Below are 26,308 nucleotides of genomic sequence, written 5' to 3'. Positions count from 1 at the left end.
CGCCAAAGCTCTTTACAGAGATCGAGGGGGTCGGAGGAAGGCCCAGTTCAGTGGGCCAGAACTGGGTTCCCCAAAAAGAGGGACTGGAGCCCGAGAGAAGAAGCTCGGTTTTCCCGGGGTTCAGCTTCAGTTGATTGGAGTTCATCCAGTCTTGGATGTGAAGCATAACGGAGTGGAAGTTGTCTACCGCGTTGGGGGAGTTGAGTGGAAAGATGATCTGCAGATCATCGGCATAGTAATAAACTGTGATGTCCCAGTTACGGAGTGAGTGGAGTAGGGGCCGTAGGTAAAGTTTGAACAGTAAAGGTGACAGGGAGGAGCCCTGGGGAACTCCGCATGACGTGGGGGTCTTGGGTGCTGTAGGGGCCCAGCCGGACGGCTTGAGTTCTACCAGACAAGAAAGACCGAATCCAGCTGAGGGCGGTGGATACCGGCAGAAGTGCCCCTAGATAAATCTGGGTCCCTTAGTTGGAGAAGGATGGTAGTCAGTAAATACCTCCCTCTTGACTGTCTCCTTGAAAATGAACAACCAGAGGTTGGTCTGAGCCAAAGTGAGGTACTGGTCCAGTGCCAGGCCTCACTCAAGGATTCTGGGGGAGCTGAACCTGCAGCTAGTGAAAAAGCCAAAGACGAAGAAGTGTAGGAAAGGTGGGCAACTGTTAGCCACAGTTTCAGTGAGCCAGGGAGAACCTACACCCATTGCGGAGATCTCCAAAGTTGGCCCTGGGGAAGTCCTACCTGAGCTACAAAAAGACCTGACTAGTCAGGCAGCTGTTCAGCTTGAGTTGGTGGCTCCTAGGCTGACAGAAATGAGAGCTTAAGAAGGGGTGTTTGCTACAGGAGGCAAGCAGACAACCAGAACCCCAAGAAGCCTGTAAGTTGGATCCTTCACCTGTCTGTGGTTCTGAGCACTGGCAGCTGTCAGTGGCCTCTGCTGGGTGTTAGCCTTTTTGGCTGCATTGTCCTTGGCATGGTGGTCTGACCCATCCCAAGTAGCAAGTTAGGCCCCCTGACCCTGTTGGTCATGGTGGGTTTGCTTAAGTTGTGGTTAACCTCTTTGAGTAAGCTGGGTGTTGCCCTGGCTAAGTTAGAGTTTGCAGAGTTGGACACCTTTGATTTCAACCTAAAAATATTGGGCAAAGACACTAAAGAGTTAGAAAAGTGACATTGTAAGTTAGGTCCTAAAACTGTTGAGGTAGGCCAGCTCCCCAAAGGGACTGACCTGGACAGAAGGATCTAAGGCAGAGTTGGCCCTGCAACATTCAAACCACTTCCTTTACTCTTCCTCGCCTGACAGACTAGGAAGTCTCTCCCAGGTTTGGCTGAGCCTCCTGGCTAGTGGGGGCTCATGTAGGAAAGGGGGTTTCTGTTGCAATACCCCCCCCCTTTTGCCTGGCTTTTGATGCAACTCTGACTGTAGAGTACTGGGTCTCTGCTAACCAGGATCCCAGTACTAGTGTACTGTTCCTAAAAACTATACCACAATTGGCACCACTTTAGTTCACATATAAGTCCCTTGTAAAAGGTGCCCCTAGTACCAAGGACCTTGTGGTAAAGAGGGTCCCTAAGGGCTGCAGCAGGAATTGTGCTATCCTAAGAGACCCTTACCAGGCATTCACACTGCCACTGCAGCCTGTTTGTATTGATGCAGACAAAACTGTCTACACATTCCTGTGTGCCAAGCCCATAGACTCTGCATGAGATATTGTTGTGTAGTTCCTACTACTCCGTAGGATCTGTCCATTGTTTGGACCACATAAACTAGAGGTTTTGATGTCAAGACTGATTCCGGACACCCGCAGGATATGTTGTCCTATAGATCAGCTAGCTCACAGTGCCACCGTAAGCCCCCCTAACCTACCAGGGAGCGAATGGTTTCTGACAACCACTGAACAGGATGGCCCTGTTCCCTCAGAGATTGTGGAAACAGTACAGAACTATTCGCTCAGTCACTTGTGCTCACTTATTCTCAGAGAAATATAAAAGAGAATACACAGTGGGACGTTTTCAATAATGTTTATTGAACCAATGTTATTTGTGCATACAATACGTGTGCTGCAATGATTAATAGGCAGAAACAGATAAACGTGTTTACAAGCACCAAAAGAGTAAATAATTGTTCTCTTCGAGGGGATACTCATCAATAGAGAACAAGAAGAAGAGAGGTTGGGGGAATAAGGAACCACTCTTAATCCCCGGTCAAGTTTTTGCAAACAAAAAAAGAGTGTTCAGTGGTACATAGAGAACCACACTTGGAGCAAAGAGAAGGGAAATGTCACTGGCCTCGCTTTGGTCAGTTATAAAAGCCCTCACTCACCGACCTGGTCGATGACATGCTTCATCATCGGGCCCCACTGAAGAGGCCGAGTGCCTCTTCAGTGTGCTGCGACGCCAGATCTACTGCGGAGCGGGTTTTTTTGTGAGTTCAGGCGTGATGTGAAACTAATTAGTGGTAGTGTGAGATAAAAAAATTCTTAAGTGTATCAAAAATTATTTATTATATGATTACTAGGACATTAATAAAATCTAGTGTTGGAAGATGAACCCAAATTAATTGTTAGGTTAATTCCAATAGATGTTTACATCAGTCAACATGTTTCTGCCTTTGAAACGGTGTAGTTTTACCAGGCATTCGTCAGGACAACAAAATGGACTAAACCCTGGCGGTATGAGCACCCTAAGGCTCACCCTAACCATGGGACGTGAAAGTTAAAGGTGAAAAAGTAAAAAGTGCAAAAGGAAAGAGCTTGCTCCTTCCCGGTAACTCCTGGTTTAGGAGGCTTACCAACTGTAAGGTTACAGCACCTGTGAAAAAAAAGTTGACATTGACAAACATAAAAGACAGAACACACAGTTAATAACCGGTTTGTTTGGTAATAAGCTTGCAGTGCTCCAATTGTGACAGGGCTGTGGGTGGCAAATAGACACTATAGTTATCACCAACCTCTGCCCCTGGGAAGGCTAACACTGGCTTAAAGGAGTGTGGTGGGCTACACGTGAATTAGCTGAAGAAAGTAGCCGTAATTAAAAGGGGAACACGTGTTCCAGGTCAGGATCAATGGACCTTGTGGTCGGTGATCCTGCATTGAATGCAGAAATGATTAAAATACATAAAGATTTGTCTCACTTGTAAATTACATATAATCGGCACCATGGGTCACGGGAGGGGGGTGGTAGCGTATTTGGCACACCCTTTAAGATGGAGAAAATGACATAGTCATTATTAGGAAGATAGCCAGAATGTTACTTATCTTCAGCATGAGGATGAAAGGGAGTATTCCGTTTGGCGTTGATGAATTACTCACGCCCTAGACGCCAGGCACCCTCTCGGAACCTGCTGCTCCCTCGACCGGACCCCGACGCTGAACAGCGGGGACGGCGAGAGAGTAAAAATATCTTGAAAGTATCGCGGCTCACTTCCTGGATGGGCGTGGCCGCGTGTAGCTGGGAAGCAGAGTCAAATCAGCTGGCCAATCGTATAGTCCGCCTGACAGTGACGTGCCTTGTCACGAGGGCGGAAGTCTTTCACGACTAGACCGCTTCTCCGGTATTGTCTTAGGATTTGATTAAACTTTATTGGTTCGAGTACAGATTGAAAGTATACACAGAGATGAGTTTGAGGAACAGTGTCTAATCAGCCAATCGTGTAGTACGCCTGACAGTGACGTGCCTTGTCACGAGGGCGGAGGTCTTTCACGACTAGAGCGCTTTCTCTGTATTGTTTAGGATTTGATTAAGTTTTATTGGTTCAAGTACAGGTTAACAGTATACACGGAGATGAGTCTGGCTAGCAGTCCATTGATCAGGATGACGTGCAGAATTCCAAACAGAGGCTATGAAATTCCTCTTAGGACCATCTGAGATCCGTATCAAAAGAGCTATTATTCGTGTATCGGCATATATACATGGGGTGCGTCAGTAGCGATATGCCCCAAAAAGCGAAGTTTTTACCTAAAGGTTCACACTGGGCTGGAATGGGATATAATATAGGCCCAGAGTGTGCAGTGATCGTTGGTTATTCATTATTTATAAAGGAAATTAACTTTGCTCTCATTTGGGCAAAAGTCCCTTTTAGAAGAAAATCATAAAATTATTGGTAGTGGAGGTTTATTTCCTACCACTGGGATAGAATTTATTTTAGCACAGAGTTCCACGGAATCTCATCATTAAGTCCGGTAAGATGGGTCCCCAATCGATAGACCCACCTTTGTTCTTTCTCAAAGACTCTGTTTGTGATATTATTGCCAGTAGTAATTTGCTCTATCACAGTCCACCGCAGTTCGTTGGTGGTGTGATTACTGTCCAGGAAATGACGGCTCATTTTAGTGGTGGTTTTGTGACATCTGATGTTACTCCTGTGTTCGCAGATTCTTTGCTTGATCTTGCGGGTGATCATCCCTACATAGCGAAGGTTGCAAGGGCAGGTGATGAGATATATGACATTGAAGGAGTTGCAGTTAGTGTGTGTCCTTTGTGTCCACACTCTTCCCTGCTCTAGTGTCAGTGATTTGGATGGAGTTGTGAGATGACATACGCTACAATCTGAACAGGGAAAATGCCCTGTTACTTTAGGTAAACCCCACGAGTCCGTGATTGAGCGTACTTCAGGTGATGCATTTGCTTTTGGACGTGTGTGGACAAGTGCGTCTTTGAGACTGCGTCCCTTTTTAAATGAGAACAGTGGTTTGTCCCAGGTCTTCCCGATACTTGTTATTATTTTCCATTTTTTGTTTATAGATTTCTTCAAGATGTTGGAGAGGTTACTATATGTGGTCACACATGTTAGGGGAACTTCCTCCGGCTGGACGATCTTGTCCTCCAGGAGGGCCTCTCGTTGCTGGTTCCGTGCTCTCTTTTAGCCCTTATTGAGAGTCGATGCAGAGTACCCTCGCAATTGTAATTTCTTTGTTAGGTTAGTTGATTGTTCCTTAAAATCCTTGAGGTCACTGCAATTGCGCCTGATTCTCAGGTACTGCCCGTAGGGCAAGTTCTCTTTTAGTGGGCGTGGGTGGAAGCTCGTAAAGTCTAGCAAATTATTTTTGGCAGTGGGCTTGTAGTGGGTCTTGGTTGAGAGATAGGAGCCCATGATAGAAATCGTAACTTCTAGGAAGACGATTTCTGTATTACTGGTAGTGTGGGTGAACTTCAAGTTGTTATCCAGGGTATTAATCCAGATAAAGAAGTCCTCCAGCTGTTGATCACTGCCCCTCCATAACATAAACACATCATCAATGTAGCTCTTCCATAATTGTATGGACGGATTGAAGGGTCCATTGGAGCTACCTGCGGTTCACTGTAGGCCACGAGCACTTTCAGTTTACCGTGCTACCCTTCGGCCTTACCAGCGCCCCACAGGTGTTCACGAAGGTGATGGCGGTGGTCGCAGCTCATCTGCGTAGGTTAGGGGTTTCAGTCTTCCCCTACCTCGACGACTGGTTGTTGAAGACGGGTTCACCCCAGACAGTTGTCAGCCACCTCCAGACTACGGCAGACCTCCTGCTCCAGCTGGGGTTTTCCATCAATGTGCTGAAGTCACACCTGTGCCCCTCTCAGAACCTCCTCTTCATCGGGGCGATTCTCGACTCGGCGCAGTTTCGTGTTTATCCTCCCGAACAGCGGGTCCGGGATATTCAGGCTCTGATTCCACTCTTTCAGCCTTTATCCCGGGTCTCGGTCAGGTTGACGCTGCGACTTCTGGGGCTGATGGCCTCCTGCTTCCTTCTGGTGCATCACTAACCCTCGGTGGCGGATGCGGGCTCTGCAGTGGGACCTGAAGTTTCAGTGGGCCCAGCATCAGGGCAACCTGTCCGACCATGTCCTGATCTCGGAGGGCATTGCGAGACAGCTGCAGTGGTGGTTCATGGACCGCGATTGGGTCAGCTGCAGATCCCTCTCCCTTCCCCAACCGGAGCACGTGATTGTGACGGACGCGTCCCTCCAGGGCTGGGGAGGCCACATGGGAGAGGCAGAGATCAGAGGCCTCTGGTCTCTGGCGGAGTCCCAGCTCCATATCAACCTTTTGGAGCTGCGGGCGATTCGTCTAGCACAGAAGGCATTCCTCCCCTCTGTCCGGGGGAGTGTAGTGCAGGTGTTCACGGACAACACCACCGCCATGTGGTACTGCAACAAACAGGGCGGGGTGGGGTCGTGGACCCTATGGCAGGAGGCTCTGCGCCTCTGGCAGTGGCTGGCACATCAGGGCATGACCCTGGTGGTTTAACACCTGGCAGGTTCTCTGAACGCCAGGGCGAATGAACTCTGCCGCCGGTGCATGATGGATCTCGAATGGCGTCTGAACTCTGACTTGGCGCAAGGTCTCTTTCTGCAGTGGGGAGAGACTTGGCTAGATCTACTCGCCATAGAAGAGAACGCGCAATGTCATCAGTTTTGTGCATTGGAATTTCCAAGGCGGCACTTGCTTGGAGACGCTTTTCGTCACGAGTGGAGTCGCGGTCTGTTGTACGCCTTTCTGCCTATACCACTTCTGCCCAGAGTGCTGAAGAAGATCAAACGCGACCGGGCACAAGTCATCCTTGTGGCTCCGGACTGGGCACGAAGGTACTGGTATCCCGAGCAATTCAGTATGTCAGTCGATCCCCCGGTTCGTCTACCTCTTCAGGAGGACCTTCTGTCGCAGCAGCAGGGGGCGGTCCTCCACCCGAACCTGTCCAGTCTCCACTTTCATGCTTGGAGATTGAGCGGCGACAGTTGAGGCCATTTGACTTGCCTCCTGAGGTCTGTAATGTTATTCTGGCAGCCAGGCGTCCCTCCCCAAAGTCGGTATACGCCTGCAGGTGGAACAGATTTGTGGCATGGTGCACAGCAAAGGCTTTGGATCCTCTCTCTGCCCCTCTTTCTGAGGTTCTTCTCTTCTTTCTCTTGCCCAGATGGGCTCTGCTCTGGGCACTATCAAGGGCTAACTTTCTGCCCTTTCAGCCTTTCTAAGGCTGCCTGATCAACCTTCTTTGTTCAATTCCCCTATTGTAACTCGTTTTCTAAAAGGCATCACACACATGTTTCCCCCTGTTCCGTTTGTGATGCCTCAGTGGGACTTGAACCTGGTTCTTACCTTTCTGATATGCGCTCCCTTTGAGCCACTTCACAACTGTCCTCGCCACCTTCTTACTTTGAAGACTGCTTTCCTGTTTGCCATCACCTCTGCCAGGAGAGTGAGTGAGCTCCAGGCTCTTTCCTCCAAACCTCCTTTCCTGTCTGTCCATCCGGACAAGGTTGTGTTGCGGACTAGACCCTCTTTCCTGCCCAAGGTTGTCACAGCCTTCCATATCGGGCAGTCTATCACCTTGCCCACCTTCTTTCCGCCACAGCATCCCTCAAAAGAGGAAGACCGGCTGCACCGTCTGGACCCAAAACGTGTGCTTTCGTTCTATCTAGATCGCACACGCCAGTTCCGGGTGGATGACCAACTCTTTGTTGGTTTCGTGGGTGCTAAGAAGGTTCGGGCGGTGCACAAGAGGACCATCTCTCGGTGGGTCGTCTTGTGTATCAAGGCTTGTTACTTCTTGGCGAAGAAGGAGCCTCCTGTTGGGCTGAGGGCCCATTCCACTCGGGCCACGGCTGCTAGCACTGCCCTGGGCCGGGGAGTCCCCTTGCAGGACATCTGTCAGGCAGCTACGTGGGCATCGCTGCACACGTTTGCAAGACACTACTGCCTGGACAGCCAAGTCCGGAGGGATGGCTTCTTTGGCCGTTCCATCCTCGAGGACTTTCTCGTGTGATTATTGGTTAGCAGCCCCACCACCGGGGTTGGTATTGCTGGGGTATCTATTCTAAGGTAAGGAATCTAATACTAACCTGTTTCTTTCAGATGAACAAGTTACTTACCTTCGGTAACGATATATCTGTAAGAAACCGTAGTTAGTATTAGATTCCTTACCGCCCTACCCATCCTCCCCATTCTGCGAACCGATATCTAGGGTTAAGGTCATCCCCTTTCAGGGCCCTAGTTTCATGGCACCAGTGTTGGTTTTTAACATGGCTCTTCGTTTCTGGCGCGGAAAAGCTGTGACTAAGAACTGACGTCAGCACGCGGAGGCGGCGTCTAAGTACTCCGACGACGTCATCACGGCGCCCACGCCGACGACGACGGATGCGGAGCCGCAGACGACGCCTACCGACGCTCAAGGGTACTGCTACGCAAAAAAAATTCGAATCCAGTCTGACGCCTGGGGAAATTCTAAGGTAAGGAATCTAATACTAACAACTGTTTCTTAAAGATATATCGTTACCGAAGGTAAGTAACTTGTTCGTTACTGCGTGTCTATATATAAGGGTACATATTTATTTATCAATGACATTTAATAAAGCGCGAACAATTGCCCGTGGGCGTCTCGGCGCTGTTACTTCTGCAAACTTCTCCACTACTGAGCTTGTGGCAATTACTGATTAAACAACCACGTTTTCAGTTTTTTTTCTAAATGACATGAGAGAGGGGCTGGTCCTAATGGACTGAGGTAGTGTGTTCCATAGTTTTGGGGCCACAACCAGAAAGCGGCGATCTCCCCAAGAGACAGACTTTCTATGTGGCACCACCAATTCGTTAAGAGTGGAGGAACGGAGTGGTCTTGAGGGGCAATACGGTGTTAACTGGTCTCTCAGGAACTGAGGTGCTTGTTTGTGCAGTGATTTGTAGACTATGCACAATGTCTTGAATTTAATACGGTTTCCAATAGGGAGCCAATGGTAGCTTCTAATTGTATCAGCTATGGGTTTGTGCCTGGGAATTCCAGAGAGAAGTCTGGCCGCCGCATTCTGTACGGTCTGCATTTTCTTAATGACCCTGATCTGGGCATTGGCAAATAGGCCATTGCAATAATCTAACGAGGATAAGACTAGAGAACTTACCAAAGTTTTGCCTACACTCTTCGGTAGAAAAGGAAGAATTTTTTTCACCAATCGTAATTTATGGAACGCTTTGGCAGGGCAACAAAATTAAAGTCGTTATCGAAGACAACTCCCAGGTTCCTGACCTTAGATGCCGGTTTAGGCAAAGTTCCAAAAGAAGTTGGCCACCAGGCGGGGGACCAACTTGGAGATAATTGTCTAAAGGTTACCACTTCCGTTTTTTCAGAGTTAAGTTTTAGACAGTTTGCGGACATCCAATGTCCAATTGCCAGCATCCATGCTTTGAATCCCCGGCCACTTTTTCTCCATCATTTTTGATGGCCAGAACCAGCTGTGTGTCGTCTGCATATGAGGTAAGGTTCATCCCGTGTGCTTTGATGATTCTAGCTAGGTCCGACACATAGATGTTAAAAAGTGTCGGACTAAGGGATGAACCTTGTGGTACCCCACACGGCAGAGACAAGTTAGCCGATTGGAACGGTCCCAGTGTCACCGCCTGAGATCTATCGTTCAGAAAAGAGGCCAGTAGGTTCTTGGCTGTCCCTTGAATACCCATTTTTCGACACGGTCAACCAAAATCTGATGGTCGACCGTGTCGAAGGCTGCAGAGAGATCCAGTAGCACCAATAGTGCTGAGCCTCCTTGGTCTCGGATGACTCTAATGTCATCAGCAGCCTTAATCAGGGCGATCTCTGTGCCATGGAACTTGCGGAACCCAAATTGGGTCTCGTCCAGTTGGTGATGTTCCTCAATAAAAGCTGCTAACTGGGTATTCATTGCCTTTTCTACAATTTTTTCCAAAAATGGGAGATTGGCAATAGGCCTGTAGTTTTTCAACTCCGCTTTGTCTAGGCATGGTTTTTTTAAAAGGGGCTTCAGGAGGGTTTTTTTTAACAAGCTTGGATAGATTCCTGAGCTGAACATGGAGTTACAAATGTGTGTGATAGCCGGAATCAAAGAGTCCATGATCGGGGAAAGGGTTTTCAATGGACATGGATCCAGAGCTGATCCAGATTTAATAGTGCTTACAATATCTCTGGTTTGGGCCTCTGTGATATCACTAAACTGAGTAAATACACTGCTAGGAGAAGAAAGGTGTGCAATGTTTATACTATGACTAGCATTGGAGGAGAAGGCTGAATAGATGTCATTCACCTTTGTGAAAAAGAATAGTGCTAGTGCATCACAAAAGGATTGTGAAACGGGGGGTTAAGGTCGGGGCCGTTTACTGCTAGCTGCTTGGTGATGTCGTAGAGTTATTGGAATACTTTGCATTCTCTATTTGCTCACTAAAATACTTCTTTTTAGCCCCTGTAATCATGGATTTATACTGAGCTAACATCTCCTTATAATGATTTTTACTTTCTTCATCATAATTTTTTCTCCAGTGCCTCTCCCTATTTCTGCAGAGTTGTTTCTGCTTCCATAATTCCTCAGAAACCCATAGAGCTGAGGGGGCCTTCCTATTTCTGGTTACCGATTTGAGAGGAACCAGTACATTAGTAGCATGACCTAACCAGTGTTGGTATTGCTTAGTGGCGATATCAGGATCATTTGACAGAGTCGGTTTAGTACTGTGAAGTAGAAGTTTAAGGTTTGGGTTGTTAATATCTCTCCAAGCCTTCAATGGTTCACGACTAAGAGGATCTACCCTAGTGATGGAAGCCTCGTTAGTTATAATTGAACCTAGGACTACATGATGGTCAGACCAGGGGAGCGGGAGGATATTGGTTATGTGGATATCTTCTAGGTTGGAGAAGATACCGTCCAACGTATGCCCTGCATCATGAGTGGGCCGGTTTACCAGTTGAGTGAGCCCCAAGATTTCCATATCAGACAAAAGAGAAAGTGTATCATTGTCATCAATTTTATCTAAATAGAAGTTAAAGTCACCAAGTACCGTTAATGACTCCTCAATTGCCAGAGATTCCAAGGGAGTGCCTAATTCAGAAAGGAATCCGGAGCGTGCTCCTGGCCGTCTATATAGCAACAGTCCCCTAAAATTGTGCAAGGGGGATAGATGGATATCCAATTGCATTGCTTCGCAGGTGAGCGAGGGTATCGGTAAGGTCCGTATATTATACGTATCTCGAGCAATTATAGCTATCCCACCCCCTCTTTTGTCCTGTCTATCATGTCTGTAGACTTTAAATCCACTTGGGAACGCAATCACGAGATCTGGATCGGACGTGTTGTCCATCCATGTTTCAGTCATAAACAAGATATTAATATTGCTATCTCTAACTAGATCTGATATTTCTTGTCTGTGCTTTCCTAGCGAACGAACGTTGGTAAGCGCTATTGTTGTTCTTTTAGGATGTTTCTGTTTACTACAGCGAGTTGTGTTGGTCACTAAAGGTATTGTGACCTTGCAATGCAAGCATTCAAGCGAGGAGTTATCAGGAAGCAACCCTAGGTTATACTTAGTGCATTTATCTGTGGGAGGTGGACGAAGGTCATTCAACATTGGCGATGAATAAGGAAGATGGCGAGCTGTGCATTGAGGGCCAGAAGTAGTGGCCCTCGGGCCGGTCCTGGCGCGGACGGGCGCAGACGGGCTTGCCTTTGGCGCGCCGCCGGCGCGCCCGCTGCGCCCGCCCGCTGCGCCGATATGGGAATACTATACCTTAGCAAGGGGTGATTACACGACCTTGCCCCAGCTGAGTGATCAGCCAGTTGTGTCAGTTTGAGTGGCCAGCCAGGTGTGGCATAATACATGCTGCAGCCCCTGGTAGGCCTTGGTTGCACCTATGCCCTGAGTACCTAGGGTACACTTCTACAGGGGCTGATAAGGTGAACCAATTCCCAATTGGGTATGTTCCTAGAGTACATGGTTTGGATTTAGAGACAGTGCGCTGGGCTGTGGGTCTGATTAGCAGGCCCACAGCCACATCTAAGTCGAAAACCAGTAAAGCGAAAGCAAAAAGTGGGGGTGACCATAGGAAGCAGACCCTAATCTCCTACACAACCCCCCCCCCCCCAAACATCGGGACATTAAACTAACCTTGACCAGTTGAGTCTTCATGTTCTAAGTGGAAATATCTGGAGAGTCCATCTGCATTTGCATGGTCAGTCCCAGGTCTATGTTCCACTGTAAAGTCCATCCCCTGTAGGGAAATGGACCACCTAAGAAGTTTGGGATTTTCACCCTTCATCTGATTTAACCATAGGAGGGGCTTGTGGTCTGTCTGAATCTTGAAGTGAGTGCCAAACAAGTATGGCCTCAGCTTCTTCAAGCCCCTAAACCACAGCAAAGGCCTCCCTCTCTATAGCTGCCAACGTTTCTCTCCAGGGGTCAGCTTTCTGCTTATGAAAGCAATAGGCTGGTCTTGACCATCTATATTCACTTGTGAAAGTACAGCTCCCACACCCAACTCAGAAGCATCTGTTTGGACTATGAACTCTTTGGAGTAATCTGGACTTTTCAGAATAGCTGCAGTACACATGACCTGCTTCAGGTCATCAAATGCCTTTTGACAGCTAACTGTCCACTGAACTTGTTTGGCATCTTTTTGGAAGTGAGGTCATTCAGTGGTGTCACAATGGACCCATAGTTTTTCACAAACTTCCTGTAGTACCCAAACAGGCCCAAGAAAGCTCTGACCTGTGTCTGGGTGACTGGAGGAATCCAGTCTCTGATGGTCTGGATCTTGCTCTCCAGTGGCTGACCCTGATCCTCACCTACCAGGTGGCCCAGCTACACAACCTTGCTCTGCCCTATCTGGCACTTTGTGGCCTTGATAGTGAGGCCTGCCTTTTGCAGGGCCTCTAAAACATTCCTCAGGTGGACCAGGTGATCCTCCCGGGTGGAGCTAAAGACAGCAATATCATCTAGATAAGCTGCACAATAGTCATCCAGTCCTGTGAGAACTTGATTCCCCAGCTTTTGGAAAGTGGCAGGTGCATTCTTCAAACCAAAGGGCATTACCACAAATTGATAATGTCCTCCTGGGGTCGAAAATGCTGTCTTGGCTTTTGCATCCTCAGCTAATCTGATTTGCCAGTAGCCTGCTGTCAGGTCAAATGTGCTCAAGAACTTGGCAGAAGCCAATCTATCAATGAGCTCATCTGCCCTGGGGATGGGGTGGGCATCTGTCCTAGTGACATCATTGAGACCTCTGTAGTCCACACAAAACCTCATCTCTCTCTTACCATCTTGGGTGTGAGGTTTTGGCACCAGGACTACTGGACTGGCGCAAGGGCTCTCTGAGGGCTCAATAACTCCCAGCTCCAACATCTTTTGGACCTCTGTCCTAATGCAGTCCCTGACATGGTCAGGTTGCCTGTAGATTTTACTCTTGACAGGCAGACTGTCACCAGTGTACACCTCATGGGTGCACCAGCTTGTCTGACTTGGGGTCAGAGAAAACAGATGTCTGAAGGACTGAAGAACTTGTCTGCAGTCCTATTGCTGATGTTCAGAGAGGCTGTCAGCAAAGACTACACCATCTACTGAACCATCATCTGGGTTCTGAGTAAGCAGGTCTGGGAGAGGGTCACTCTCTTCTTCCTGACCCTCATCCGTAGCCATGAGCAAGCCCATGTCCGCCCTGTCGACAAATGCTTTAAGTCTGTTGACATGAAGCACCCTGTGGGGGCTTCTTGGAGTCCCAAGATCCACCAAGTAGGTGACATCTCCCTTCTGTTCAACTATTCTATGGGGTCCAGACCATTTGTCCTGGAGTGCTGCTGGGGCCACAGGAGCAACAAAACTCCTTGGTATCTTCTGACATATGGGGCCAGTGAAAGTGAGGGACAAGCCTGTCCCAAGTCTTGTTCTGGCCCAGGTGTCCTGCTAGGGGAATATCATGGGCCAAGGTAAGAAGGAAGCCCCTAAATTGCAGAGGAATAACCAACCTCCTGGAAGCACCAGGCTTTGGTCTCTAGCCTCTGAATAAAGGAGCCCATCATCCCACTATACTTTATGGGTACCTTGAGCATTCCCAGCAGCCTCAGCAGCAGCCTGCTGTCTGAGGGGTTCAAGAGAGGAACAATCTAATTGTGCCTGCCTCATATCTGCCCTTGAGAGTCCCCCTGTCCCAAGAAACTCAACCTGATCAGGCTCAAGTTCTTCTAGGAAAGTTCCCTCTTGGATCTCAGAAACATCCTCCTGGGAGGGGTAATCCTCAACCTGAGGCAGGGGGGAAGGCACTGCCTTAACCCTCTTGCTCTTTCTCTTGGGTAGTGTCTGGTCTATTGTTCCAAGATCCAGCACTTGTTCAGGTAAGCACTTTTTGGCCTGTGACCTGGTCACAGCAAGGACATGTGCTGAAATTCCCAGCATTTCTGCATGGGTCCTACACTCCACCTCGGACCAAACTGAGGTTTCAAGAACATTACCTAACAGACACTCTACTGGAAGGTCTAAACTCACAACAACTCTTTTGAGGCCAGTTACCCCTCCCCAGGAGAAGTTAACAACTGCCATACTATGGGAGGTAGTTGTGGCATTGATAGCGTTGGTCACTAGGTAAGTCTCACCTAGTATGATCTGGTCAGGGTCCACAACATTAGGTGTCACCATGGTGACACTGGCACATGTGTCCCTGTAGGCCCGGGCCATCTTGTCATTTATAAAAGGTGTCTGTCTGTACTAGCTCAGATTACTGGGGTTTACAGTAGAGGACATTGCTATGTCCCCATCACAGACAGGAACAGCCTGAGTTGGTACTCTGACTAGGCCAGAGTCCTCCTCAGTTCCCAGGGTCAACCCTACTACACCCTTTTGCTGGGAACCACCACTAACAGCTGGACTAGGGGGAACAGTTGCCTTAGGGGCAATGGTGGTTGGTGCTGTGCCCTTCTTGGTGCACTCACTAAACCAGGGCTTCTTTGGACCTTCTTGTTTCCGTTTGTTCTTTTTGGAGCCACCCTCCCCCTGTGCCTTTTGGGGGCCTGGTGAAGACTTCTGGTCTTTTTGTTTCTGCTCATTACCCTTCTGGTCTGCCTTTTTCTGATCACCCCCTTGGTTCTGGTTTTTCTGCTTAATCCTGGTTCTGACCCATTTGTCTGCCTTCTTTTCCAATTCTTGGAGAGAGGTCAGATCAGAGTCAATCAGGTACTGATGCAATAGCTGGTTTTGACAGTTGGTAAGGATTTGCTCTCTCATGATCAAATTATACAATCCTGTATAGTCCCTAACTTGACTTCCCAATAACCAGCCTTCCAGAGCCTTATTGGCACAATCAACAAAATCAGTCCAGTCCTGAGTCTGTGTCTTCTGGGTATCTCTGAACATCAACCTATACTGTTCAGTGGTTAGGCCAAACCCATCAATCAGAGCACTCTTCAGGACAGAGTAGTTGTAAGCATCCCCATCACTAACTGTGAGGAGCTTATCTCTACCTTTTTCAGAAAAGGAGAGCCATAAGATTGCTGCCCACTGACTTTGGGGTACCTGCTGTACTTTGCAGGCCCTCTCCAAAGCAGTAATACATTTGTGGATGTCATCCCCTTCTTTATAGGGGGGCACAATCTTGCTTAGGTTTCTATTCTCATAGGACCTATCTTTATTCTTAGGGATATTGCTGCCACCAGTGGGTTCTAACCCACTCTCTCGATGCTCTCTAGCATGAGAAAGCTTCTCTTTAGCCAAGGCAACTTCTAGTTCTTGCCTCTCAATCCTCAGAGCAGCCTCTCTCACTTTTGCCTCATGTTCCCTTCTCTGAGGGGAGGTCATCCCTCTCTGAGCAGGGCCATTAGAGCCATTTGAAGCTTGAGAGTGGAGAGAGTCCCTGGAGTGGGACCTTCCTCTTCTCTGCCTCTGGTTAAGTCCACTTAGGGGTCTGTATGAGTGCTGCCCACACTGACTCCCATGGGTGCTTAAGTTAACCTGGCTAAGTCTTCTGACTGGGACCTGGCTAGTTACCTCAGGATCAGACTTATCTTCTTCTACCCCTTCCTCTTCTTCCTCACTGGTACTGGAGATCAGTGTTATCCTCTGAGGAGGGAAAGACTTTATCTGTACTACCTGTATCACCTGTCTTAGGTGGCTGTTGAGCATCATACTCTTCTAAGAGCTCAATCAGGAACTTGAGGGTAGGGTTTGAACCCTGTTTTAGCCTTCTAGAAGTGCACAATTGTCTCAATTCTTGGAAGGCTAAGGCTTCATATCTTGAAGCAGTCCCCAAGGGATCTACTTCTGCAGGTAGAGAACAACTGGGGTTCATTGTCTGAGACATGGTTTCTAGTGCGGTGGGGTGTTGCACCTACCTACACTATTTGTTTTCCTACAGAACCTGTTTAGGAGTTGTAGTCAGGGTGTGCTAGGCCCAGGCTCTTCCACAGCTAAGTTCATTAGAACCTAAGTATACTAAGACTTGTTTTTATATGTACCTACAGGTACCGATGTGATCTTTCAAAGGATATCTCAAGATTACAAGTGGTAAAACAACAGCAAGCTCTAATCCCAACCGCTGCACACCAATGTGAGAAGTTGGCCTGGTATATGATGTTCACTATTCTAGTGATCACCTTGCACCAATCCAAACAACCCTTATGTTATGGTGATGGTTGTAAGTCAACCTTATAGGCCAGCTATTCTAGTGGTAGCGCGGACAGAACAGTCTTAGGCTAAAAGACTCTTGAGGGTGTGTAAAGCCAGCTGTTTTACCGTATGTAACCCCTTGAATATCAAATGAAAGGACACCACACAGGATGTATATAAAATATATATGTATTTATTTACTAACACACTCCTCTGAACTCTTTATGAGATCAGAGGCAAAAGCACATCACAAGTTACTTAGTCAGAATACGTTAAGTTGAACAAAATACAGTTAGGCCCTAGGGGCGAAGCAAACCATATACTAAGAAAGTGGTATAAGTACCACGTCACAAGAAAAGGAAAGGCCTAGGGCCTAGAGAATCGCTGGGGCTACACTATCTGAACCTTAGGTTAGGAGTAGGAGGCCCACAGGCGGCGCGTGCAGTGTCTTTACGCACACACGAGAGTCAATGTTAGTCAATTGGAACTTAGAAGTTAGAAAAAGAAGGATTTAGGACACTTCCGGTCTAGCTAGGAGGAAACAACTACAAACCTAGACACTTGGATAGTCAATACCCTTGGGAGCACCGAAGTACTCGCGTTACCTCACCCACAGGATGTGGGTGCATAGGTGTGAAGATGTGTCTGGTTTCGCCGTTGAAGCCTATGGAGCCTGTGAAGAAAGATGCTGCAGGCGACCAGGAGGAAGATTTCCGGGCGGATCCAAGGCTGGATCGAGGATGAAGAGGACCTGAAAGCAGAGGGGACAGAGTCTGGGTCACTAGCCAGGAACTGGGTGGAACCAGGAAGGAACCAGACGACGTCGAGGAGCAATCAGGTGCTGTCGTGAAGCTTGTCTCTTTAGCCACGCGGACTAGGAGGCGTCGAGGACGACCAGGTGCTGGAGGCGAGCTGTCCCACGAAGGTTCTCGCAGATGGAGGGGTCGACCGCCGGATTGGAGTCAACAAGCCTTGGCAAAGGCAACCCACGCAGGATTCAAAGAAGGCTTCTGGTGCAGACCAGTAAGGTCTGAGGTGCCTCCCCTTTGCAGGGATGCAAGGGCCAGTCTGGAGCAACCAGACCAGCGAGGTGATTCAAAAGGATTGTCGTCACAGAGGCTACTAGGCAACGGGCCAGCAACCAGACAACGCGTCGAGCAGAACACAAGCAGAAGGGCCCCACGCAGAACTGGTGGAGTGTGGAGGGCTGATCATCGGTGCAGGTGGAGCTCGGATTCGGGGCTTCTCCATCCCCAGTGGCTGCTTCGAAGATACCTCAGGAGCTGCACAGGAAGCAAGTCATGGACTTTTCAAGATGTCCGGTCCCACGTGTCTCGTCACCTCCACGGATCTCGTCTATGCTGTAGACGTGAAGCGAGGGTCAAAGAGGTCTGGAAGTCTGGGTCTTGTCAGGCTCTGTGCTCGGGTCCCGGCGGGAGCGTCGACAAAGCAAGCCGTTGATCTGCTGGATTGTGCCTCGTTGCCCAGGGTGGTCACTCCTTGGCCACAAGGGAGATTCTTCAGTCTTCAGCTTCAGCAGAACGTCGAAGGTCCAGAGTTTCGTTTCAAGTTTCAGTTCAGGATCTAATCTAAAGTCTCAAGACTCAGCTCCTAGCTTTATACAACTAAAAGGGGCTGGATAACTTTCTGGGTCCCTCCTATGGGTGGGACCAGGAAGGGGGGTGGTTACACCCCCTCTCCTTTGTCCAGTTTCGCGCCAGTGCTGGGGCTGGAGTGCCCCAGCAACCGGTTTGAACTGGGGTATGCATGGAGCAACTAGTGTGCCCCAGGCAGTGTCTCAATCTATTCAGCCCTCCCTGTCCCAATACACAAAGTCCTGTCTGGGGTGGTGCTCGCACCTCTCCAGGCAGGAAACCTATTGTCCAAACCTCCGTGGCTGGAAGGACTCACAGCAGCAGGAGGTCAGACTTGTGTCTTTGGCAGCAGCGTCCATTTTGTGACGCTGGGGCTCTGGTTAACTTCAACCGGGATAGTCAGCAACAACAGGTCTTCTCCCTCTAGAAGGGTGGAATGCTACCCCCGTCGCCAGAATTGGCGAGGGGGTAGTATTCCAAAGCCTTACACAACATGTTTAGATAAAGCCAAACCAAAGTTAGCATGTAACTGCGAGGATTATAATGCACTTAAGAGTATATGGTATGGCGATATCCTAGAACAGCTATAAGGACATGGTTCCGAAAGCTGCAGACAGGCTCAGCTCCTGCTAGAGCACCATCTCACACATAACCAAGCACTCTGCCTTCAGGATTGTTAAGGCCTGACATAGGAGTGACTTATAGGTTACTGTGTGTCTATATATAAGGGTAGATATAGGAATACTATACCTAAGCAAGGGATGATTACACGACCTTGCCCCAGTTAGTGATCAGCCAGTTGTGTCAGTTTGAGTGGCCAGCCAGAGGTGGCATAATACATGCTGCAGCCCCTGGTAGGCCTTGATTGCACCTATGCCCTGAGTACCTAGGGTACACCTCTACAGGGGCTGAAAAGGTAAACCAATTCCCAATTGGGTGTGTACCTAGAGTACATGGTTTGAATTTAGAGAGAGTGCATCTGGGATGTGGGTCTGATGACCAGGCCCACAGCCACATCTAAGTCGAAAACCAGTAAAGCAAAAGCAATAAGTGTGGGTGACCATAGGCAGCAGACCTTACTCTCCTACAATTGTGACCCCCTTTTTCTTGGCACCCGCTTGACGAATTACTTCGAAACATTCCAGACAGCTGCTAAAGTGACTAGCACGCCAATTTTGAAACTTTTGTGAAGATTCGTCAAAATGGCGCCAGTTATTAGCAAAACAAAAATATACCTATCCCAGGGAAACTAGGTTCTAACTATCCATACTAATATAATAAAGAGAGAGCCCAAACCTTTGAGGCGGGTAATCTCAGGAACCACAGCACCAAACACAACACCCAATACAGCGTTGGAAAGGGCAGTTGCAGCAGAAGGACATAGGCTATGCAGATGCCCACCATATACATTTAAAAGGTAAAAGAACCGTGCCAGCAAAGTAGTCCCTTGTGGGCGTGTCTGCGTTGTGCTGTGGGCGTGTGCTGGGGGCGTGTGGTACGTTCTGCCCTTCATGCCATGTCTCATATCGTGGGCTAATCCCACCCTGCTCCCTTTAAATACCCCTGCACCCCATAATCATAACCCACCCTTACTCCTCAAAATACCCCAACACCCTTAAACACTAACCCATCTTAATCCTATAAATATACCCTGTACCCCAAAACCCAAACCTATCCCTAAACCCTAAAAATACCCCTGTACCCCAAACCCCAAACCTAGCCCTGAACCCTATAAATACCCCTGTACCTCAAAACCCAAACCTACCCCTGAACCCTAAAAATACCCCTGTACCCCAAAACCCAAACCCAAACCTAGCCCTGAACCCTAAAAATACCACTGTACCCCAAAACCCAAACCTACCCCGAACCCTAAAAATACCCTGTACCCCAAAACCCAAACCTAGCCCTGAACCCTAAAAATAACCCTGTACCCCAAAACCCAAACCTATCCCTGAACCCTAAAATACCCCTATACCCTAAAACCCAAACCTAGCCCTGAACCCTAAAAATACCCCTGTACCCCAAAACCCAAACCTAGCCCTGAACCCTTAAAATACCCCTGTACCCCAAAACCCAAACCTACCCCTGAACCCTAAAATACCCCTGTACCCTAAAACCCAAACCTAGCCCTGAACCCTAAAAATACCCCTGTACCCCAAAACCCAAACCTAGCCCTGAACCCTTAAAATACCCCTGTACCCCAAAACCGAAACCTACCCCTGAACCCTAAAAATACCCCTATACCCCAAATCCCTAGCCTAGCCCTGAACCCTAAACATGCCCCTGTACCGCAAAACCCATACCTATCACTAAACCCCAAAACTACCCCTGTACCCCATAACCCAAAACTATATCTGAACCCTAAAAATACCCAAACACCTCAAAACATATACCTCAGAACCCCAAAACACATACCCCATACCCATACTTACCTTATCCAAACATTTTTAAAAAACATGCTTTTACCATTCATGCATTTACAACGAATTTCGTTGTAAATATATGCGTGGTAAAAGCATATAAAATGTAATGCCATGCAATATAATGGCATTGCGGAGTCATGGTACTTTCGTAATGAAAGTATGTGGAGTGGTGGTATGCAGAAAGAAAGTTGCGGAATAATGGGTGCTTACCCTCCCCCAGTAAGTACATTGGTGGCACGGCGGCCCACATCTCCAGCAAAATACTCCTATTTTTTCACCACCCATTTGAAAAATGCACAGGTCTCTTTAATTGATGGCCAGCACCGACATGCACTTTTAGACACACCTCCCGCCACAAGTTCTAGAATTGCGAACTTTAGAGCTGGGGAGCTACGTTCGAATATCGGCAACAGCTCAACATCCTGTGATTCCAGGCAAATCGCTTTGTCTCTGTAATGTAAATTGTGCTCAAGGCATGTTGTCGAGTTCGCGCTATATAATATTGCAAGTAAAAATAAAGTAGGGAAACTCGAGTTCACACACTACTGAACGCGCACAGGCCTGTCACAAATAAGAAATGCTATCAAAACGAAATCCTACAAAACAATATACTACTGGCCGGCAGCAATTCATACCCGGACAATGTCGGGACGGGCTGCTAGTAACTAATAACATGTTTTTGCTTATATCTCTATATGTGTTTATATATATATGTAGATGTTTGCCAGCCCGCAGACATCTCTTAACATTGGTGGGAATCATCGCCACAGCATTTCTGTCAATGTGTTAAAAGTGGCAAAAAATGACAGCCACCCATCAAACTTTTAACAAGTTTTGTCCTAAACCTGTATTTTATTATTAAAAAAGCTAAAACTATTGCCCCCACACGAAAGGAGTTATCTCCGATGGTATGAGAGTCATTACTGTCCTTCGCCACCAGGTAAAACCTGGTGATCACAAACAGCAAAAAAGTATACAACACTGTCCACTCTAAATCAGATCGGTGATGTTATACGTGAACCTCCTCAGACCCATACCCTGTCAAGCCATTGGAGGAGTACGTCATTGATGGAGCCAGAGTAGGTCATCGATGGAGCCGGAGTAGTTTCCATCACTGTCATGCTTAAGGTTTGCTCTCATGTAAAATAGGGTGGCGGACTGAGGGTTTGGCAGTGAGGGTACTCCATCGCAGTCATGATGGAGTACCCTAGCCGCCAAACTATAAATCAGGCCTTTATTTTTAAAGCATAATAAATATTAGGTTAAAAATACATTAACCTCATCGCTACTAAAGGAATTCTCCTCCTGTGCTGGCCCCGATTTAAATGGGTGTGGTTGGGACGGAACCATTCCGTCATCAGCACAGCACAACCGTGACTGATGACGGAATGGTTCCGTCACAAGCATCGAAGGGATTAATATATAGTCTTAAATTATTACGTTTAGGGATTATACAAAATTTTTGTTTTATTTTGTAAGTTATTTTACTTACAAAATTAATAATTATCTAATTTTTTATGGGTAGAAAATAGGGGTACTAAGTATTAAGGAGTTTTGGGGCTCAGGGATGAGCAGTGTGTAGGACTAATTAGGAGGTTTTAGGTTTCAGTAATGAGTTGTGTATGTGTATAGTACAGAGTTTTAGGGCTTAGGGATGGATTGTGCATAGTTGTAGCAAAGGGTTTTTATGGCTCAGCCATGAGTAGAGTATCGGTATAGTAAGGAATTTTTAAGGTTATGTAACAGCTCGTTTATATGGGTAGAAGGAGTTCTTATGGCCCATAGATGGGTTGTGTATAGTAGCAGTAAACTAACTTAAATGTATAAGAAGTGGTATTTTAAAATTAATATAAATTATATAACTTCCAAAAAGTAATTATTTTATAACAAAAAAATAAAGAATATAATTAGGTTAAAATTACAAGTATATTTATGAAAACAAAACGATTCAAAAATATAAAAATGTTAGTGTTGAATTTCTTCATCCATACTAATATAATAAAGAGAGAACCCAAACCTTTGAGGCGGGTAATCTCAGGAACCACAGCACCAAACACAACACCCAATACAGCGTTAGAAAGGGCAGTTGCAGCAGAAGGACATAGGCTATGCAGATGCCCACCATATACATTTAAAAGGTAAAAGAACCGTGCCAGCAAAGTAGTCCCTTGTGGGCAGGTCTGCGTTTTGCTGTGGGCGTGTGCTGGGGGTGTGTGGTACGTTCCGCCCTTCATGCCATGTCACATATCGTTTGCTAATCCCACCCTGCTCCCTTTAAATACCCCTGCACCCCATAATCATAACCCACCCTTACTCCTCAAAATACCCCAACACCCTTAAACACTAACCCATCTTAATCCTATAAATATACCCTGTACCCCAAAACCCAAACCTATCCCTAAACCCTAAAAATACCCCTGTACCCTAAAACCCAAACCTAGCCCTGAACCCTATAAATACCCCTGTACCTCAAAACCCAAACCTACCCCTGAACCCTAAAAATACCCCTATACCCCAAAACCCAAACCCAAACCTAGCCCTGAACCCTAAAAATACCCCTGTACCTCAAAACCCAAACCTAGCCCTGAAACCGTAAAATACCCCTGTACCCCAAAACCCAAACCTACCCCGAACCCTAAAAATACCCCTGTACCCCAAAACCCAAACCTTGCCCTGAACCCTAAAAATAACCTTGTACCCCAAAACCCAAACCTACCCCTGAACCCTAAAATACCCCTGTACCCTAAAACCCAAACCTAGCACTGAACCCTAAAAATACCCCTATACCCCAAATCCCTAGCCTAGCCCTGAACCCTAAAAATGCCCCTGTACCCCAAAACCCATATCTATCACTAAACCCCAAAACTACCCCTGTACCCCATAACCCAAAACTATATCTGAACCCTTAAAATACCCAAACACCCCAAAACATATACCTCAGTACCCCAAAACACATACCCCATACCCATACTTACCTTATCCAAACATGTTAAAAAAACATGCTTTTACCATTCATGCATTTACAACGAATTTCGTTGTAAATGTATGCGTGGTAAAAGCATATAAAATGTAATGCCATGCAATATAATGGCATTGCGGAGTCATGGTACTTTCGTAATGAAAGTATGTGGAGTGATGGTATGCGGAGAGAAAGTTGCGGAATAATGGGTGTTTACCCTCCCCCGGTAAGTAAATTGATGGCACGGCGGCCCACATCTCCAGGAAAATACTCCTTTTTTTTCACCACCCATTTGAAAAATGCACAGGTCTCTCTCATTGATGGCCAGCACCGACATACACTTTTAGACACACCTCCCGCCACAAGTTCTAGAATTGCGAGCTTTAGAGCTGGGGAGCTACGTTCGAATCTCGGCAACAGCTCAACATCCTGTGATTCCAGGCAAATCGCTTAATCTCTGTAATGTAAATTGTGCTCAAGCCATGTTGTCGAGTTCGCGCTATATAATATTGCAAGGAAAAATAAAGTAGGGAAACTCGAGTTCACGCACTACTGAACGCGCACAGGCCTGTCACAAATAAGAAATGCTATCAAAACGAAATCCTACAAAACAATATACTACAGCAATTCATACCCGGATAACGTCGGGACAGGCTGCTAGTATGTGTATATAAGTATATATTTATATGTATATATAAATATATATAGTATACACATGTAAACTTAAATTAAGTGCTATATATTTAAAATGAATGTTTGATCAGTTAAATTGTAAGGGATTAAAAGTAATACCTGTTAAATAAATGACTACAGATGTAAAGACTTGCTGTGTAAAAGTATTACATCTGATCAAGCAAGGAGGTACGTGCTTACAAATCCTATCCGAAGAAAAACAGTGCTTGTTGACTAGGTCAGTCCAGCACAGAATCTCCGTGAATGCAGAACAACGGCCTTGGTACGGCCAAGGCTGGGCAGAGCTATTCAGCAGGTCAGTGGAGAACGCTGTGAATGGGAGTTAAATCATTACCTGGTATGCACGGTGTTCCATCTGTGGACTAAAACACACTCAACCTCTTCACAACAAAGGACAAAAAGAAATGCCACTTATTCACCATCAGGCACTGACAACCCAGAATGAGAGGACATGCGTTTCAGTTTCTAGCTCCTGAGCACAATGAACACAATGAAGGCTTAAGTAAACATCATTTAAAGTGCACTGAGCATTCATTTCAAAATACTGTGGATGTGACTCCTTTACTTGTGTCATGCAAACTGATCAAAGCATTCCTCAGATGTCTTTTCAGGGCATTTCCACCAGTGAAAAAACTTCCTGTGCAAAGGGGCCTAAACATTCCTTTGGCCTGCCATCTGAATAAACCAGTCATGTTTCCTGTGCGATCTCAATAAAGTCAAGGCTCTGTTTAAATAAGGAATCACCAGATGGATTTCGGCGACAATCACATTTTGGCATATGAAAGCCATCAGACACATGTCCACAGGAGTCAGAGTACATTCCTCAAGCAGTCCTCTATACTGGGATCCCTCTAACTTATGTGTAGAGTAGTCACCTGGAAAGATTCTAGACCCTACTGTTTGGACGTGAAAGCAGAGAGGGAATCTATTGTTGAACAGTCAGTTCAGTGTAGTCTCTGTCAATAACGTAAGTCTGTTCCTCCTTCCAGTAGTAATGTTGTTACTCACACTGCTTGCTATTCTAATTCAAGCATGTGCATCGATGAAACATCTCAGTGCTGGAGAAATAATAAGTGACTTACCTGTAACTACAGTTCTCTAGTATTCATATTTTTATAGATTCACATGCAGCCCTTTCTCCTCTCCACTTAGAGGCTAATTGGCTGTTTAGTCCTGCTCATACAAATGTTGTGAAATCTGAACTATGATGGCCTTGGGGGTGGGGGAGTTCAGAGCAGGTCACCGCATTGGCTGGAGGTTGGGCTGGTTTCAATGAGGTGGAAGGGCTAGTAAGCCGCATGCATTTTAGTTTGTTTTTTATTGCTGATTGATATTATGCTCGGCTATAAAAGGTGCCCAGAGTCTTCCACTTTTTCAACTGAGAATGATTCAAGCAGGTGGCTCCATGAAGAATGGCAACACTGCAGAACTACAGTTACAGATAAGTAACATATTTATTTATTCTCTTTTAAAGCGTGCATTTTCCTTTCTCCGTGATATAACATGATCTGATGCATTACTCCCCAGGTGAGTGGGAAAATGCCTGCAATGAGATGCAGAGAATGCTCATCGTCCGTTCCTTACGACAGGACAGAGTGGCTTTCTGCGTGACTTCATTCATAATCAACAACTTGGGTTCGAAGTTTGTGGAGCCGCCAGTCCTGAATATGAAGTCGGTGAGTGTTTTTAGCATTGAATGAACTAAACCCTTTTTCTTCATTCCCTAAGCATGCTGCACATGATAACTCAATCTTTTATCACTAATGCCATATAGATCCCGGTAGATGATTCATGTATATCTCTTGATTATATTGTGCCTGTGGACAACCCTCAACTTTGAATAGGGCTACACCTGCTATACTGTGAATTTTTTTTTTTTAAACCAAAAAAGCAGAAAAATACTTTTAATCGAAATAAGTATAAACTGTGAAGGTAAAGTTCATGATTACAATTAGGATGAGATTTAAAATCAGCTTGAATGCTACAATAAAAATTCAGATTCCTTTTCGGGGGTGGTGGGTGGATGATGCCGGGGTTCATGCGCAATGGGACAGGACCAAATTCGTGTTTGGCACGTACCTGTCAAGGGGCTACACTCAAGAGCCAAAAAATAAGAGACATTTTTTGGGGCATTAAAAAGATTTCTGCCTGATATATACATATAGAAGTAACTGGAGTAAGAAATACCAAAGTCTGATGTACTTTTAAAGCATAATATGATGTATTTATTTCATGCCAGGAATACAGGTAACCAATAAACATCCGATACGTGTTTCTCCCGAACAGCCGG

The 26,308-nt window shown here is 46.7% G+C and overlaps 1 protein-coding gene across 1 annotated transcript in view; it reads left to right on the top strand.

Moving 5' to 3' along the window:
- The window catches only part of DNAH2 (dynein axonemal heavy chain 2), a 2,538,822-nt gene that overhangs the window by 2,335,213 nt on the left and 177,301 nt on the right, over positions 1-26,308 (top strand). Inside the window, exon 77 of the mRNA XM_086946066.1 lies at positions 25,546-25,694. Within this exon, the coding sequence (XP_086802192.1) occupies positions 25,546-25,694 (149 nt within the window). The remainder of the gene's footprint in view (positions 1-25,545; positions 25,695-26,308) is intronic.

The sequence above is a fragment of the Lissotriton vulgaris genome, chromosome 12 (assembly GCF_964263255.1).
Source record: "Lissotriton vulgaris chromosome 12, aLisVul1.2, whole genome shotgun sequence".
NCBI lineage: Eukaryota > Metazoa > Chordata > Amphibia > Caudata > Salamandridae > Lissotriton > Lissotriton vulgaris.
This window is presented reverse-complemented; position numbering and strand designations above follow the sequence as displayed.